We start from the raw sequence: 17,061 nt of genomic DNA, 5'->3' as shown, positions 1-17,061 counted from the left end.
AAAACCCAAAATTAAGTTTCTAAAACTTATTTTCTAATATTTTTCTGTTCTTATTACATAGGAACTATTAAAAAAAAAAAAAGTATTTTAAATAGAGAAATCGTATGCTGACATTTTTCTGATATTTCTTCTTTCCACTGAACTTTCCATTAATGTTAATGCTCAGATTTCAAAAATAGATTAAGACGTGTAATGTATTTTTTGAAACCAGAGAATATTAGATATTTTTCACTCTTAAGAGTCTGTAGGTTAGAATGAGTCTCAAAATTTTGCATAATTGTAATCAATTGCCATATTTTTTGTAACTTTTTTATTCTCCTCTTGTACAAATTAAATAACTTGTGCTACACATTTTAGTCTTGATGACGCCAATACATATAGATACATTAGTAGTCTATGACAGTGGTCCCCAACATTTTTATTACTGAGGACCAGTCAAGATTTGGCAATTTTGCTGCGGCCCCTGGGAGGTGTGGTGGGGAAAGGAAATGTCAGATAATGCATCTGCATGTTGGTGTTCCCACTAAAGCCTTTTTTATTTATTTTTTTCTGCCCTGATTTTCCCTTTATGACAATCTTACAACGTCCTGCAGTATGTGGTGTGTTACATGGAGGTGTGTTGAATATGCCAGATCTAAAATCGGCTATATTCAACATTGTCTTGGCTTGGTCTTTACGTGGCGAATCAGTTTGAAGCGTCATTGCCTCATTAACGAGCCGGTCATGCAGCCATATCATGCATAGCAGGCTTGTAATGTGGGAATCACCTTGAGATAAATCCATTCTTCTTTTTCTTCTCTGGGCCTTTTCCGCTTTGCAAAGAAACTTTCCAAAAACATCTGATCTGTTTCTTACTCATTTCACTGCTTGTGGCTCAATGTTGGCACACAAGACATAACCAAGAGTATCCAGTTAAAAGATTTTCAAAATAAAAGATCCTCCAGACTCAAATAATACATAAAACGGAAATATTTAATAATTTCTTGAGCGGCCCGGGGGTTGGGGACCACTGGTCTATCACGTTTTTCTTCCCTTCCACTAAACTTGAAAATAATTTGGGGTTTTCATTAGCTGCAAGCAACAATCATCAAAATTAGAATAAAGTGGTTGAAATCTATCATTATGTGTAATGAATCATTATGAGTTTACTAAAATAAATGCCCTTTTTGATGCAATTCTTTTCTTACCAAGATGCACCTGTGTGTTTGGTGTATTCTGTATGTGTTTGGCAACAAATAAAAACCAACAAGATGTCAGCTGAACACTCCACATTCATTTAATAAAGACCGAACAGGATGCAGCCCTGTGGCCTGTGTGCCAAGTGCTCTGTTAAGATGCATTAGTGAAGTCAAAGTGGCATGCTGGTTGCATAGGGAATATGAGAGTTTCACTTGTGAAATGCAGATCTTGCCGTACTGGGTGTAGCTGCACCGCTGAGACAGGGATCTGCACCGTGCCTGGAGGTGCTGTGAGGAACACCTGAGGGACGGCACCTGGGCAGGAAAACACAGAAAGATCAAAAATCGGAATTCTCGCCTCCAGTCCTGTCCTTGCTGTCTGAAACGACGCGGTGCGGCTCCCACCTCCGTCTTGGCTGTGCTGGTGGGACACCTGCATGGCCTGGGTTCCCTGGGAGAAGGCGTTGAGCACGGCCAGCCCCCCGTCGGCCAGCGCCGGCGTGGAGGCGTACATCACCGTGTGAGGGCTGGGGTACATCATGTGGCCCGGCACAGACGTTGGCACTGACGAAGTGACGATGGTTGCCGGGAGACTCACCGTTGCTGGGGGAGATGGAGAGAGACTCTAAAGGCATGAGGGGTGTGCAACATGTTGGCCAGCAGAGGGCGCTTAATATCCAAACTTTCTTTCCTGCTCAGGCATGTGCGTTCCATCACAATGTATCGTTTATCATTTATAGTGGGAAAATGTCTTATCAAGATCATTTAAAAATGACCACAAATTTCCTATAATGGATATTAATTCAGAAATGTTTAGTTTTCATTTCATAAATGGTTATGTAACATTTTGCGGCTCTAAAAGAGTTTTATTTAGCAGGATCGAAGGAAGTAGAACGGCTCTTTGGTTTGTAAAGGTTAAACACTGATGGATTAGGTAAATAAATATTTATGTGCTAGAGTGGCCTAGTCAAAGCCTTGAACTAAATCTCAATGAGATTTGTGGCAAGGCTTAAAAATTGGTGTTCACAGAAGCTCCTTATTCAACCTGATGAGCTTTAAATTCCAACAATAATCTCTAAAATGGAAATAAAATCCTTTAAAGTTTGGTATAGTTTGAGCTAACAATACTTTTTTTGAGACGTTGTGAACTTTTTATTCAAAATAACACTATAAAATATTAAGAAACTGTATGTATATTCTGATAATAATGAACAAAATTCTTGAACAAAAGTCTTTCTTTTGAAATTAAGAAATTATTTAAGTTAAGAGAGAGTAAAAATAATTTACTCTAATTTACTAATAATTATTAAGATCAAGGTTAATATTTGAACTTGCTAAAGAGAAAAGTAAAATCTCTTTAGCAAGAGATTTTACACTTGCTAAAAATCTCTTGCTAAAGAGATTTTAGCAAGATTTTATTTATCTGTGTAAAACTGTGGAATGAATAAATTGATGATCTCAAATGATGTGCTTTTATTGGTGAGTTTTAAAAGTACCTTTAAATGTAAAATTTAAAAAGAGAAAATACAAACGTGTTCTCTAGATATATATTTGTATCTCACAATCTGACTGCAAATGCATTTAAATGTTTTTATGTTTTCGTGACATAAAACACTTTGAACTGCCCTGTTGCTTAAATGTGCTATACAAATAAACTTCATTGATTGATTGATATCTATTGTGTAACCATGTAAATTAAGTATATGTGTATACATTGATATTAAAAATGAATATTTTTTATTATTGTAGGCCGTTGATTCTTTGAATAGGGCTAGAATTCAATTCAATTAATTGAATTCAATTAGAAGGTGTGTCCAAACTTTTGGTCTGTATGTGCTATCTTCAGCCTATTCCTGTTTTGATATAATATTGGTAAGCAAAATAAAGTTTTCATTTTCATAATGCTGCAAATTTATCAAAATAAAGTTAACTTGAATCTGTGTACACTGTGATTGTTCCAGAGAAAATCCGACCTACCGGTGGAGTTGGTGGAGGTGTGAGAGATCTCGGGGCTGCTGTCGCTGTTGGAGGTGGGCTGTGTGTTGGGATGGACCTGGATGGCCTGGAGCTGCTGAGGAACGCCTGCTCCTGCAGAAAGAAAAAACACACACACACACACGCACACACACCCACACACGCACGCACGCACACACACACACAGAGGCCATGAAGCCACTGCGGCAACTCGACAGAACCTGACCCAGGGAACAGCAGCAAAGAACTACGTCACATTAGTACCGTTAGCAGAGTTAGGAGAAAGTCCTCGTGCGTGTGGAGAGAGTAACTCTAGCATTAGATGGTTGAATATTAGCAGAGGAAGTAGGGAAAGCAGTGTGCAACCAGCAGGTTTATGAAGGTATGATTGAGATTAGCACAGGCAGGCATGGTGACAGCATGCAGAGCAGATCACCTGTGAGGGAGACAGCAGCAGGGAAGCGGAGGACAGCCTGCTGTCCCTGCTGTGGCTGTGGGGCGGCGGCCAGGGTCTGACCATGCTGCCCCTGGAGGGCCAGAAAGTGCTGCTGCAGCTGGCTCAGAGGAATGGTGGGGGTGCTGGGGGGGAGAGGAGTGCCTGCTGCAGGGGCACGCACACAAATACACATGGGTTAAAACTAAATAGTGTTTTAAGAAAAAGCAGAAATCCTGTTTTTCATTTTTCTGACGCACAAAAGTGTCCTCTGCATGTTCAGAGACCCACTAAATATAAAAAGGCAACATTACCAACTCCTTCACTCAGCATCACAAACTGTAGATTGTGAGATTAAAGCTGGATAAACAGCAAGAACGACCCTAAAGCTCTACAAAACTGAACCTCAGTCTACCATTACTAGCCTGGTCAACAGCCAAAAAATTGTACAGGATTTTTCAACCGTTTGAGTCATTTTGATGAGCTGAATCCAAAAAGCACATTGGTTTTGCTCAATCAGGTCAACTTTCTGAACTATGGAAGCAACATGAGCATCAAAATGCATGACCTGTTCTCACATCACATCGAGTGATGAGCAGGAGGAGAGACTCCACCAGGACAGAAAAGAGATGGAGAATTTTGCACAATGAAAACGCAATGTTTAATTTACATGCATTTACCTTTATCAGTGTTTAATATTCAATTTACAGAAATCCAAGCTTGTAACATTTAATTAATGTTAGAAAACGTTTTTTTTTTCTCCTAAAATCTTTTTTTTATGAGAAATCTCAACTAAAGTAAACTGATAATGTCACAAAAATGTAATCAATGTAGTCATAAGATCGGATTTCTCTAAATCAAATTGGACTAAAAAGTTGGACTGATTGAGAAAAATGGATGTAATTTTTGGATTCAGGTGCAAAATAGTCTTAATTCAGTTGAAACAAAAAACAGACTTTTAAATCTTCCAAAAAATATTTTTTTGTAACCCAGTGATATTATTTTAATTGCTCATTAACATATAATATGTTTTGCCCCTGAGCAATGAAGGGTAAACACCAAGTTGTTGGCTGACAGCCAGGACTCACAGGAGCCAAGGACTAAGTGGGATCATTTATTTTTGGTGGCAACCAACCCACAACACCAAGAAGATTCCTTAAAGGGCTGCAGGCAAAGGGGCCATCATTGTTTTCTGTCTGCTTCAGACATTAATTAATCCGGTTCATTAATGTTTGACCTTAAAGCTGAAATGTGAAACCCGCAAAAACCACAGATTTTTGCAGGTTCCGTCTTCTGTGCCGGAAGACGGATAGCTGAATAGACGGACAAATGGATGGATGGATGAATGGTTGAAAAAAAATGTATGGGACTGTTGAATAAATGGAAAGATGGTGAAACTGATCGATGGACAGAGAAACTGAATGGCAAATGGATGGAGTTATGTATGAACAAACTGAGGGATTGTTGGTTGGAGGGACCAACAGATGGTAAGAAAAACTGATGATCAGGTAGACTGGAGAAGGAAGAGACACGATGGACAGGAAATCTTAGGGATGGGAAATAAGATCATTTTTGAACACTTCATTGACTTTTTCCACCCTTATTCAAACCTAGAAAATACTTCAACTGAACTTCATATTTATCCAGACTTTCAGACTGTAGTAATTCAGTTTGTTTTTTTATTTTTTTCATTTGATTCTAGAGGTGGTTAATTCAACATAATGTCTCAAATTTAAATGTAGGATAATGGGAACATGTTTGTTCCATTTATGAAAAACGTCACATCTTTCTTTTGGGAACATGAGAGTAATTAATTCATTTCAATTTGTATAACAGTACAAGATGAACTGCTGGCGTTCTCTTCTAACACACTGAGTTCTCCTTAGAACCTTGAAATAATAACGAAAAAGATTTGTTCAACATCCAAAGATCCTGAGCTGTAAAAGTTCATTTTGTTGGCACACAGCAACCAGCCACACCAACTGTGGATGAGCAGAACAGCCTGACTCAGGCTTGTTGTCCTTTTGGGTTGTCATTTTCAACAGAGCTGTCCTCCCCCTCCGCTCCCTGCCTCTTTAATGGCCTTCAAAATGTTTCTGGCAATAGAAAATAGAAAATCTCCAAAATGCAGACACCCGGGTAAAAAGACAAACTTCTAATGAAGATTTGAACAGCATATTCACATGCTTTTCCATAAATCTGAATGAAAGAATTCATTTTGAATGTATTTGTGAAAGTAGAAGGCAACAGATTTCCTTTCTGAACAGGATTCTGAAGTGGTTTTATGCTCCATACGCAGTTGCTGCAGTAGGGTGGGCAGGCCCTATCAAGCTGTCAACTGTGGAGCTTTGAGTGTGTGTGTGTGGAGGGGTGGGCATGTGTGCGTGTGTGTGGAGTGTGTTGTTCCACCTGGTGCTGCTGCCATGTGCCAGACAGGTGGTGAAGAGGAGAGAGGGAGCAGGCAGCAAAGCAAGAGAGCACAGGGTGCAGGGACAAGGTTGCAAAGGGAGAGAAAGCCAGCAAAAGAAAAAGAAAAACAAAAATCTGAGCAGAGACAGTAGCTTGTTCCCCCCGTCAGTTAGAATCATCCACTACAGGGGCAACATGTGTCTGTCCACAAATACTGCTTTATTAACACAGCTGATTCTGAGAAAATGAGCATTTAATGCAACAGGAAACCTCTTTAGCACGAGACAATAATTGTATTTTCTGAAAAGATCCGCAGACAGCAGAAAGACCAGTTTGCAAAAATCAGAACAGGTGAAGTAACAGATACTTGACAAAAATTCTAGTTTCTTCATAAGAACTAAAAGAAATCACAAAAAAGCTACTTTTTTTTTCCAACCAACTATAATAAAAAAAAAACTAAAATATTTTCAATAAAAAACAATTTTTCTTGAAAATGGCACCGGGTTAGAGCTTTGTTTCATTTTCTACAAATCTACATCATTGGAAAAAAGTAATTATCGTACCAAATTATTCCCATATGTTTTCAATTTTTGAACACATCTGCAGAAGATTAAACTATTGCATTTATATTTGCAAATTAAAGATCCCACAATAAGTCCTGGACTTCAACAGGCTATTAGGGGACAGCTGGTGCTTTGACAGAAAACCTCTCCCTGTAATGAAACTGACCAGCAAACAGATCCCTTCGTCCCAACTGAAGAGGAGCTACTGCTAGCATGAATTCGGCTACGTTCACCCAGTTGGTCTTGATGCTCAATTATGATTTTTTTCCAAAAATCTTTGTTTTTTTGTTTGTTTGCTTGCTTGCTTTTTCTTTTTTTGCATGGCCATTCATGCTAGTTTTTAAATGCGACTGCAATCAGACTTCTGTGTGAGCGGTTTACGACCTGGAAGCAACCTGAATGCACAGAAGAATGTTGAAATAACAGAGCTGTGCAGTGTTTGTGTCTATGAATCTATTTTAAAGTTTATTCAGCAGTAGTAGCCGACAGTATATTCACAGTATCATAAGATGGAGGGAGCTAATAAAAAAAAAAGCACAACTAACAGAGATTGCGCTTTATGGAATATTGAATCTCCTGATGCCAAATTATGATACGTCTCGTACCAAAAGACGTAAAAGTTGGATAATAAGCAGCATGACCGCTCAGACTAAAGACGCATCTGATTTAGTGCAACATAACAGCACAAAAAAGTAGATTTGAATCACATTTGACTACTGTGTGAATGTAGCCTAAGTTGCTTATTCATATGCTGGCAGAAGAAGTAAACATACAACAGGCAAAAACAATCAGTGCCTCTCTTATTTATACCTCTGGAGTATCTGTAACCTCCTGAAGAGAAATAAATAATCAAAGGACAGACCATTCAGGAAGCCTCTAGGGACTTCCAAACCAGAAGCTGCTTCACAGAGTTGATCAAGTGCAGAGTTTGTCTATGGAGTCCTCCCTTAATGAAAAGGTCATTCCTAGTTCAGCATCACTCCGACACAAAGGATCAAACTCCAGCATGCCTCAATTATAATTTCACCACAAACCAGAGACACTTAACTGAATATTCATAACTAATTATGGGGCTTGCTCATCGGCCCTCTTTGCCAGGTCTATTGTGTCCCTCTCACTTAATTATCCGTGTCCCCATCTGACTATCAAAGGTAGGGCCCGTCGCCAATAGACGACGTGTCTCCCTTGGATACCGCGGGCTTTGTGAAACCCGAGGGCGCCGAGTGTTGGTGACTCGCTATGAAGAGCTGCAGCGTGGTGTGAACAGCTCAGAGAGGTAGGCGTGACCACCTGAAGATGACGGCTGAGGTCACGTTGTGGCACCGTTCAGATTCTAATCAGCTAATAAGCTTCTCTGCACAATGACATTAGCAAAATGGAGGGACAGGATGAAGGTAAGACAGACAGAAAATGAAAAAAGGAGAATTTGAACAGAGCACAGACTGCTGAGGACTTACCGGACATGAAGGTGAAGCCACTGGGAAGCTGCATGACTCCTGTTGAGGCGCCAGCTGTCTTGAGGACGGTTCCATTAGCGCTGATGTTGCTGCTGGTCGAGACGGGCGCCAGGTAGTTGGTGATGGGAAACGATGCACCAGTGCTCACCTGCATGGTGGTGGAGGTGGTGGGTACCGTGGACTGAGCGCTGCTCGTTGTGCCTGGTAGATTGGCTACAGTGAATGTTGGCTTCAGTGTGTCCTGCAAAGGAAACCAAAAACTGAATACAGAAACTGTGGCTGGCATCCGATATGGAAAGTCTAGCTATGTCTCAAATAATTGGGAAAAGGATCCTCCTACAATCCAAGAAAACCCAACTTCTGCGGTTCATTTATTGCCTACAAAGTCAAATAACCTGATGGTTGGGTACATGGATATGAAACTATTTGTATAAAAGTACAAAATGGCCATTATGTCTGATTTGAGAATTTTTATGGCATTCATCTCCTTATTTATTAAAATGCATAACTAGCAAAATAAATATACTGACCAATATGACCATTGTATGCTGAAGGTCACAATTTGTCATATTAAATTTGAGCCAACTGGATTTGAACTTTTAAGATTATGTTTCTCTATAGTTTATAGTACTGAATGTCCACAAAATTAGGAAACATTACAAAGATGGCTGGATCATCCGACAAACCGCTGAATACACAAACTAAGACCATCTTTAGTTGGATCTTCTCTGCTTTTATCATAATCTATCAAAACACATCATTAACCAGAGGAATAAAGTGATGCACAAAGGTTGTTTTATTATTATTATTATTATTTTTTTTTTAAAAGGGCACCAAATGAAACATAGGAGGAAATAAATTGTTGAAGGGACAAACTGATGGTTGGTAGGAAATGTCTCGAGACAGTTTCTTTTCGTGCCCTAAAAAAGGCCAAAACTAGGAACGTATCATGATGACCAGCATCCAATAAAGTGTACAGTACCTTATCCTTTAAAGAGTCATAATCTTGTATTTCACAAGATTCAACTGGCCCAAACAGGCTTTAGAAGAATAACTGAAAATGCCATGTATGGTGAGATAAAAGCGCAGTATGGTCCCAAAAAGATGGTAGGGATTGACAAAACAGATGCTTAAGAGACTGTTTAACATTTTATATTCTTTCAGTATTTCAGGGATCAATAGACTGATGATAGAAACCAAAGCTATCAAACAAGGAGCAGTATGGGGCGTTCTTATTAAAATAGATTAAATACCAAATTGAGGCAAGAGAGAAGCTCCGTCCTGGTTGGAAATAATTAAAAAATGTCAGAACATCTCATCCATTTATCTTGCAATTAGAATTTATTTCATTATTTATCTCCATCTGCCTATATATCTCCATCTCACCACTTTTGAACTATCATTTGGTAGGGTTACTATGACAACTGACTGACCATGGTAAAAGGCAAAGAAATGAGGCAGATGAGATGATCAAACGGAGAGAGATGTAGCATCAAACTGTACCCTAATGTGCAGCTCCATTGAACCACCTAGCAGGATGTGTCTGTGAGTGGGCTCCATGATGAGAGCAGAGTGGGCGTCAGGCTGAGACTAAAAAGCCCAACTAAACCCACAGTGCCACAGTGTACACACTCACACCAACACTTAGCACATGATGCTAATGATGTTTAATAGCAGGATGGGAACAGGCCTGCACATTATTAAGCATTCAGAAGGTTTCAGTTTTGTGTGGGTTCACTGCTCCCAGGGTCTGACTCCAGGTGATTAAACTTAAATATAACGATTGTTACTGTGGGGAGGAATAAATGGAGTGACAATGAAGCCAAAACGTTTGAGAAACCTTTTGCTTAATCTTTAAATAAAGAAACATTTTCAATTTAAGCACCTATTTACAGAGGTATTACAACATAATCCTTTAATTATGTGGATTTGTAGAATACTCCATTCTCCAAATTTCCCAACTTTTAAAGCCATTAATAGAAAAAGTTCATGATGAGGTTTTGGCAGAGATATTTGCAGTATTCAGGCCTTTTATGAAACCTGGGAAAATCAGAGGCCAGAACAAAGGAAGGAAACAAGAAAGGAAAATGAACAGGATGGACGAACTGACAAGCTGCACCAAAATAGACACTTCATGGACAAAAAACCAAAAGCCAACAAACTAACAACAACCACCTTCTGTGTGGATGTTGTTACTGAGGGAGAAAAGCTTCAAGTTATGTCAGAAAACTGGATGGACGAATGGATAAACAGACAGAAATTAAGGAGTGAACAAATTGTTGCAAACAATTGGTATAGTGTGTTTCCTTTCTCTATTTTGGGCCAACATGGCATCACAACTAAAAATGAATTATTAAGTCATACTCTGGGAAGTAATTGGAGAGGTTTTAAACTTAGGAAGCTGAAGAGCAACTAGCCAGTCGTCTGGGTTCTCTTACACCAACCTGTCATGTCAATACATGAAAATTTATAGACATCCTTGATGTCTATAAATCTATGGTAACTACAATAGTAGCTACAGCTACAACTGCCCAACCAAAGGATTGCAAGGTGAAAAGAAATTGACTGATATTTTGGTTTCACAACTTTTTGTTTATCATCTGTGTTGTACTTGGACTGAAAATGAAGCATGGAATTTGCCCCAGTTTCCCAGTGTCATTTACGATCCGTCAGCAGTTTGAGGGCAACATCCAGATGATAACCTTTCAGATACCTAATTAATAAAATCCCACCTGATATTGGACCAACATTTGGCTCACATTTAGTGTCTTTTCAATTTTTCTAGACTAAGAAAGTAATCAAAAATACAAATTTCTCCACAGTAGTATATGAGATAGAAAGAAGAGAAAATCCAAGATTATCAGTTTGTAACATACAATATCTAATGCTGAAACAGGACTGCGCAGCTAGCTCATCCTGGCAAACTACTATTGGTTTTTATATGTGACTGATTACGTGGGTGAGAGGTGGCTGCTCCAGCATGGACTTGTCTGATAAGACCTTTCAACCATGCAAACATGTAAATGGAGCTACTGTACAGGCTCTCTGAGCAGCTATATGTCATATTGCTCATAATATGATGTAAAGACAGCATTTTAACTTCAAACACTTTCAGTTTTCTGGTTTGTATAAGCTGGGGATGGACAGGTCCTTTAATAAAGTATAAATGACAAAAAATGCACAACTATGATCTGTTTAAAAGGTCTGCACTTCAGATCCGGACTAGTCCAAGGTCCCTCTCTGGTTTAGTTAAACAGCAGCTCAAGCGTCAGGAGGGTGGAGAGAGGGGAGGGACAATTTGAGCTCAACAGGAAAACCAAATGCATTCATACAACGGAGCACAACGCAGCTGTAATCACGTCTTCACGCTTTCTCCAGACTCCCTAGCTAATACTCAGTAAAACTAATAAGATAGACAAGAGTATTTGAATTAAGATAGCAGCAAAGTCAGAGAGGAGAAGCTACAATATAATATTTTGTAGGCGGGGGAAGATCTGAGTGGGATACATCACAGGGGACAGAGTAGAAACAGCTGAGGGCACAGACAGCTGGAGAGAAACCTGAGCACCTACGAAGGGCAAATAGCCCCCCTCTAGGCCAGATGAGGCAGCATGGGTCCACTCATTAAGCCCCCTAACATCTACAACCAACCCAGATGCCCAATCTTACAGTTAGTTAAGAAAATGGCTCACTGACAGACAAGGTCATCATGTTCCAGTTTTCCATTTTACACCACTCGGGGGAGAGAGGAACATCTGCTCCTGCTCTGCAGACGTATCGTCACTGAGGGCCAATCAGTAGCTGGGAGGTTAGCTTCAGAAGGTGTGACACACAGAGCACTCCTACCTCCAACCAGCTTGTCACTATCTGTGTGACCTACATAGAGACCTTCCACTGACCTACTGCTTTGTTAGAGCTGAATAGCTGACCATGAAGCTGGTCAGCTTCATAGGGTGCGTTCACACCAACCCTGTTTAGTCCGCTTAAATCGGACTCTAGTTTGTTTGTCCAGAAAGTCCAGTTTATTTGAGAAGGTGTGAATGCACAGTGAACTCTGGGCTAACAGCTAAGATAATGCTCCCAACAACTTAACATTCTCCCTCTCACATGCCAACTTCATTTTTCTTTAACATAGACGGTACTACTGTTCAGTTCGTCTGTATTATTTTGTGCATTTCGCTGTGTCTTCTCAAATGCCCGATCGGTCATGGTAGTTTACACTGAGCCAGGCTCTGATCCTACTGGAGGTTTCTTCTTGTTAAGGGGCAGTTTTTCCTCTCCACTGTCACTACATGTGTGCGCAGTCTGAGGGATTGCTGTAAAGTCAACGACAGGAGGAGTGAATGATGGAAATCAATGAGGGGATGCAATTTTCTTGTTTTTTAATCAATTTAAATACTGAACTGAACTTGACTGCCTTGTTTGATAACACAGAATGGTTTGGTATGATTTAACTGAAGTAAGGCGAGATTATGTTTTTTAATTGGCGTTATATAAATTAACAAAATTTGTTATCTAATCTGATCCAGTGATTCAGACTTCTACAGGTTCAAATGAACTATGAATACAAGAAAAAAAAATTGCAATAGTTTTGTTTGATAGCGTGTTGAATTCAACAGGAATTAAGAAATTTAAAAGTTGTTCCCATTTATTTATCTAATCAAAAGCATTAATTCTTGCAATTTCACTGATTTTAAATAGAATCAAAAAGAAGTGCACTATACTTGCTGTTGGTTGATCTTTTTAGAGACCAAAAGTTGGAGTTGTAAGTTTTGCTGCATTTAAATAAAAAAAAAAAAGCCAGCACCAATCTGTGCTTGATTAACTAGATGTTACAAGAGCAAATAATGTCAAAGTTTTATAGTTGAGCAAGTAGAGTACCGAGTCATCTGAAATAAGACCTGCCTCCTTACCTGGTTATCTAATCCATTTTACAACATTGGGATTTAACTACAGAGACAAAGATGAACTTTGAAAACAATGAGTTGAGACGGGTTCTTTAAACAAACCAGCGATCTTGTTAAAGCACTCTGGATGACTTCTTTCAGGTCACAGTTTTTGTTTTGTTTTGTTTTATTAAACCTATGTAAAAAAAAAAAAAAAGAAGAAGAAGAAGAAGAAGAAAATAATCTCTGGCCTACCAGATAAAACATGTTCCAAAAGGAGAATAAATTTGAGCAATTAGAGTAAGAAGGACAAATAATTCCCTTTTCACAAGAGATTTTATTTACTCCATACTGAAGGTGACAACTGGCAGGCTGGTCCAGTGTCAGTGTGAGAGGCCATTGTGCAGTTTACTGGTGACTGGCCCTCTTCTAATCTCCCATTTGCTGGCTCCCATCTCCCAGTTTGTCACTCTGCCAGCAACATGGAATTTGGAGCTCCATTTGGGACTGCTAAAAAAGGCAAGGCAGCCCAAGTGGAGGAGGTGCAGCCAATGGTGGCTGACCTGTCCAGTTGCTTGCAGTAAAATAAGGGGATGGAAGTGGGGGCCTGGGGGCTGGTGACATCATGTTGCTTTCCTCCCCTACTAACACATGCAACACACCGCATATGCATAAGTGTACAATATACTGAATAGTGGACTTGTCAAGTGATTTACAGAGGCTCTTTAAAACCAAGCTGCACACAGAATGGCAGTGGTCTACTCAGGACATTTCCTGGTTGGTTTGGCTATTCAGGCTGCACTAATGAGCATTACAACTGAACTCATGGAGGATTTTAACAGCAATGACACTGACAGGCCAAGGAGTAGGGAAGCATGGGAGAAGAGGAGAAAAAGGGAAAAACCAGTGCATACTGAGAATCCACTGCTTTCCAGCATGTATAAGTTATGAGACTTGTTATTTATGTCCATGACTAACCTAAAGGGCAAAAAAGGTTTTAAAGATTCAGCATTCAAGCCATATCCTAACATAAACAAAACTGAAAAATCTGGAAGAACGCAGGGAGGCATTAACAGTGTTATCTTTAACATACTGGGTTTTTAGTGGACAGGACATACTGACCAAACAATATTTACAATATTAGAAAAATATGCACTCTCCTTGGGCTGCCACCTTATCGCGGTGGAGGGGTTTGAGGGCCCCAATGATCCTAGGAGCTATGCTGCCTGGGACTTTATGCCCCTGGTAGGGTCACCAAAGGCAGACAGGTCCTAGGTGAGGGACCAGACAAAGTGCAGCCCGAAGATCCCTTATGATGGACAAAAACTTTGGACTTAGTGATCCGCATGTTAATTTGTTGAGGTGGCTTATCGGAGCTGTGGCAAAGTACTTTCAATACTTTGAGAGGGCAGAATACTTTGAAGACCTCCTCAATCCCACCAACATGCCTTCCGTTGAGGAAACTGAGCCTTGGGGACTCTGGGTTGGGCTCTTCAATCTTTGGGGACGAGTTCATCGAGGTGGTTAAAAAGCTTCTCGGTGGCAGGGCCCTGGGGGTGGATGAGATTCACCCGTAGTTCCTTAAAGCTCTGGATGTTGTAGGGTTTTGTTGGCTGATGCAACTCTTCAATATTGCATGGACATCGGGGGCAGTTCCCCTGGATTGGCAGACTGGGGTGGTGGTCTCCCTGTTCAAAAAGGGGGACGGGAGGGTGTGCTCCAATTATAGGGGGGTCACACTCTTAAGCCTCCCTGGCAAGGTCTATTAGGAGGTCCTGGAGAGGAGGGTCCGTCGGATGGTCAAACCTTAGATTCAGGCAGAGCAGTGTGGTTTTTGTTCTGGCCGTGGAACACTGGACCAGCTCTACACCCTCAGCAGGGTCCTGGAGGGTGCATGGGAGTTCGCCTAACCGGTCCACATGTGTTTTGTGGACATGGAGATGGCATTCGACCGTGTCCCTCAGGAGGCCTGTGGGGGGTTCTCCGGGAGTATGGGGTACCGGGCTCTTTGATACGGGCTGTCAGGTCCCTGTACGACTGGTGTCAGAGTCTGGTCCGCATTGCCGGCAGTAAGTAGGGCTCTTTTCCAGTGGGATAGACCCAGGACATGCTAAAGGGACAATGTTTCTCGGCTGGCCTAGGAATGCCTTGGGATTCCCCCGGAAGAGCTGGAACAAGTGGCTGGGGATAGGGAAGTCTGGGCCTCCCTTCTTAAGTTGCTACCCCCACAACCCGACCCGGATAAAGCAGAAGAAAATGTGTGATATTACTGTAGGATATTGAAACTAATCTCTATTGTTTCTTTTCAATTACTCGTGACCTTGGCCATTACAAATTCACAACAGGTATGAACCTCTGGGATGGTGAACATTAATCAACCTCACAAGATATACATTGTATCACATGAAAAAATGGCAACAGAAAAATCCAGGAAATCAGTGAGAACTGTGATCAAATATACAAATTTTAGTATCAGATAAAAAAATAGCTTCACATAATAAAATGTGAAGCCTTGCCAAATTACTCCAGCACTTATAGAATTAAGAAGTTAATTAAATGGGACTAGTCTGACAACATGAAATAGGCTAAAAAGAGCCATTAATCTGGAAAGGGTTATGAAGTCATGTCCAAGGCTTTGGGACTCTGTCTCAGAATAACCAATAAAAAAGATTCCTGAAGACTTAGGAAAATATAGTTTGGACTCATGAGATAAATGTGTAACTTTCTGGAAGGGCTACGGTCCATTACATCCGGTGAACCATATGACTTTTGGACCGTTTTCCATGGATGTCTTTTTTTTTTTTTTTTTACTAAAACCGTATTAAATCGTGGCAACCTTGGAGATATTTCTTACTCACTTTAATTACATTTTCTTTAACCTAAAAGAATTAAGTGTCTTGTATGGCTTCTATAAGTAATATTTACTCAGTTATTCTGAAATGCTTAGGAGATATAGTCTGTCATTTTTCATAAAAGTCAATTTACTATTACGATTGTTCAGCAATCTTAAGAAAGTGGAAGTTGTTTTCAGTTTTTGCACATTTTATGAACAAAGGGAGACTCATTTCTCACCGTCTTCAACCCCAAAACAATGGTCAGATCCAATTAAAAGGAAAACTGATCAGTTAGCAGTATCGATGTAGACAAAGAAGATCAACTTGAAACTTGTCTTTTTTCTCCCAGAGCAACTTCCATCATGACTACTATGACTACTAACATCATACTTCTGTAAGTTGACACAAAATAAACTGAAAACTAATAACCAACAACACTGCTGTACCAGTCAGTATTAAAAGAGAACAGCTGGGAAATATACCTTTTTGTTTTTTATTGTTCAGGAAAACAAGAGGGAAATGTCCAATTCTGTTTTCTATAAAGATAAAATCACCTACTAGAATCGGTACAAATGTAATAAGCATCTGGTTGGAAGAGCTGGTTTACTTTTCCTTCCATTCTGAAATACAAACTTCTTGAGAACCAGACACTGAACAGATAAAGATGTGTTAACATATTCTCCTGTAACCATGGGCCAGAATGAGGACTTCACTGTAGCATAACCTTAAGTAGAAATAGCATTTGCACAAAAATGTAACAGTAAAAATAAAACTATGTTCCTGGGAACGCCTTAGTATTCCCCCAGAGATGTTGGCCCAAGTGGCTGGAAAGAGGGAAATCTTGGTCCAAGTCTCTGCTTAGGCTCAGATTAGGCAGAAGATAAAACAAAAATGTATACCATGATCCAATTTGTTTGTTTTATTGTTTTAAACAGAAAACAAAGTTATTTTTATACACAAGCCATTTGTGTATAAAAATAATTTTTTGTACCTGTACATTAAGTTCAGGTACTTAATGTGCAGAATATTTGCCATTCTTGAAATTCAGCTTTTTATGGAGTAAGAACTGTAAGAAATTTGTGTAAACTGGTTTATTAGTCAAGCTATCTGCTCTAGGAGTCAGCCACTGTGAGTAGCTTTCCAAGTAAAACTTTAAGACAAGGCAAGATGATAAGTGATAGGTGATGCTCTGTTGGTTTTCTACACTAGTATTGGGCTGGTATAAGACTAATTGATATAGTGGCCAAGCAGCACCAAGAAAAGTATATGCAGTTCCTGGATTGTTAGAAATATTCTTTGCTCTAAATCATCAAGCATCAACTAAAGA

At 39.9% G+C, this 17,061-nt stretch overlaps 1 protein-coding gene across 8 annotated transcripts in view; it reads right to left on the bottom strand.

The window, feature by feature from the left end:
* The window catches only part of srfb (serum response factor b), a 31,113-nt gene that overhangs the window by 2,995 nt on the left and 11,057 nt on the right, over positions 1 to 17,061 (bottom strand). Inside the window, exons 3-7 of one of the 8 annotated variants that reach the window (XM_044136815.1) lie at positions 8,015 to 8,255; positions 3,589 to 3,753; positions 3,156 to 3,266; positions 1,584 to 1,781; positions 1,417 to 1,493 (exon numbers count right to left, since the gene is read on the bottom strand). In XM_044136815.1, the coding sequence (XP_043992750.1) occupies positions 1,417 to 1,493; positions 1,584 to 1,781; positions 3,156 to 3,266; positions 3,589 to 3,753; positions 8,015 to 8,255 (792 nt within the window). Of the gene's footprint in view, positions 1 to 1,391; positions 1,494 to 1,583; positions 1,782 to 3,155; positions 3,267 to 3,588; positions 3,754 to 8,014; positions 8,256 to 17,061 lie in introns of all 8 variants that reach the window. The other 7 variants (XM_044136817.1, XM_044136816.1, XM_044136818.1 and 4 more) reach the window with 7 other exon arrangements.

Source organism: Gambusia affinis, linkage group LG13 (genome assembly GCF_019740435.1).
Source record: "Gambusia affinis linkage group LG13, SWU_Gaff_1.0, whole genome shotgun sequence".
NCBI lineage: Eukaryota > Metazoa > Chordata > Actinopteri > Cyprinodontiformes > Poeciliidae > Gambusia > Gambusia affinis.
This window is presented reverse-complemented; position numbering and strand designations above follow the sequence as displayed.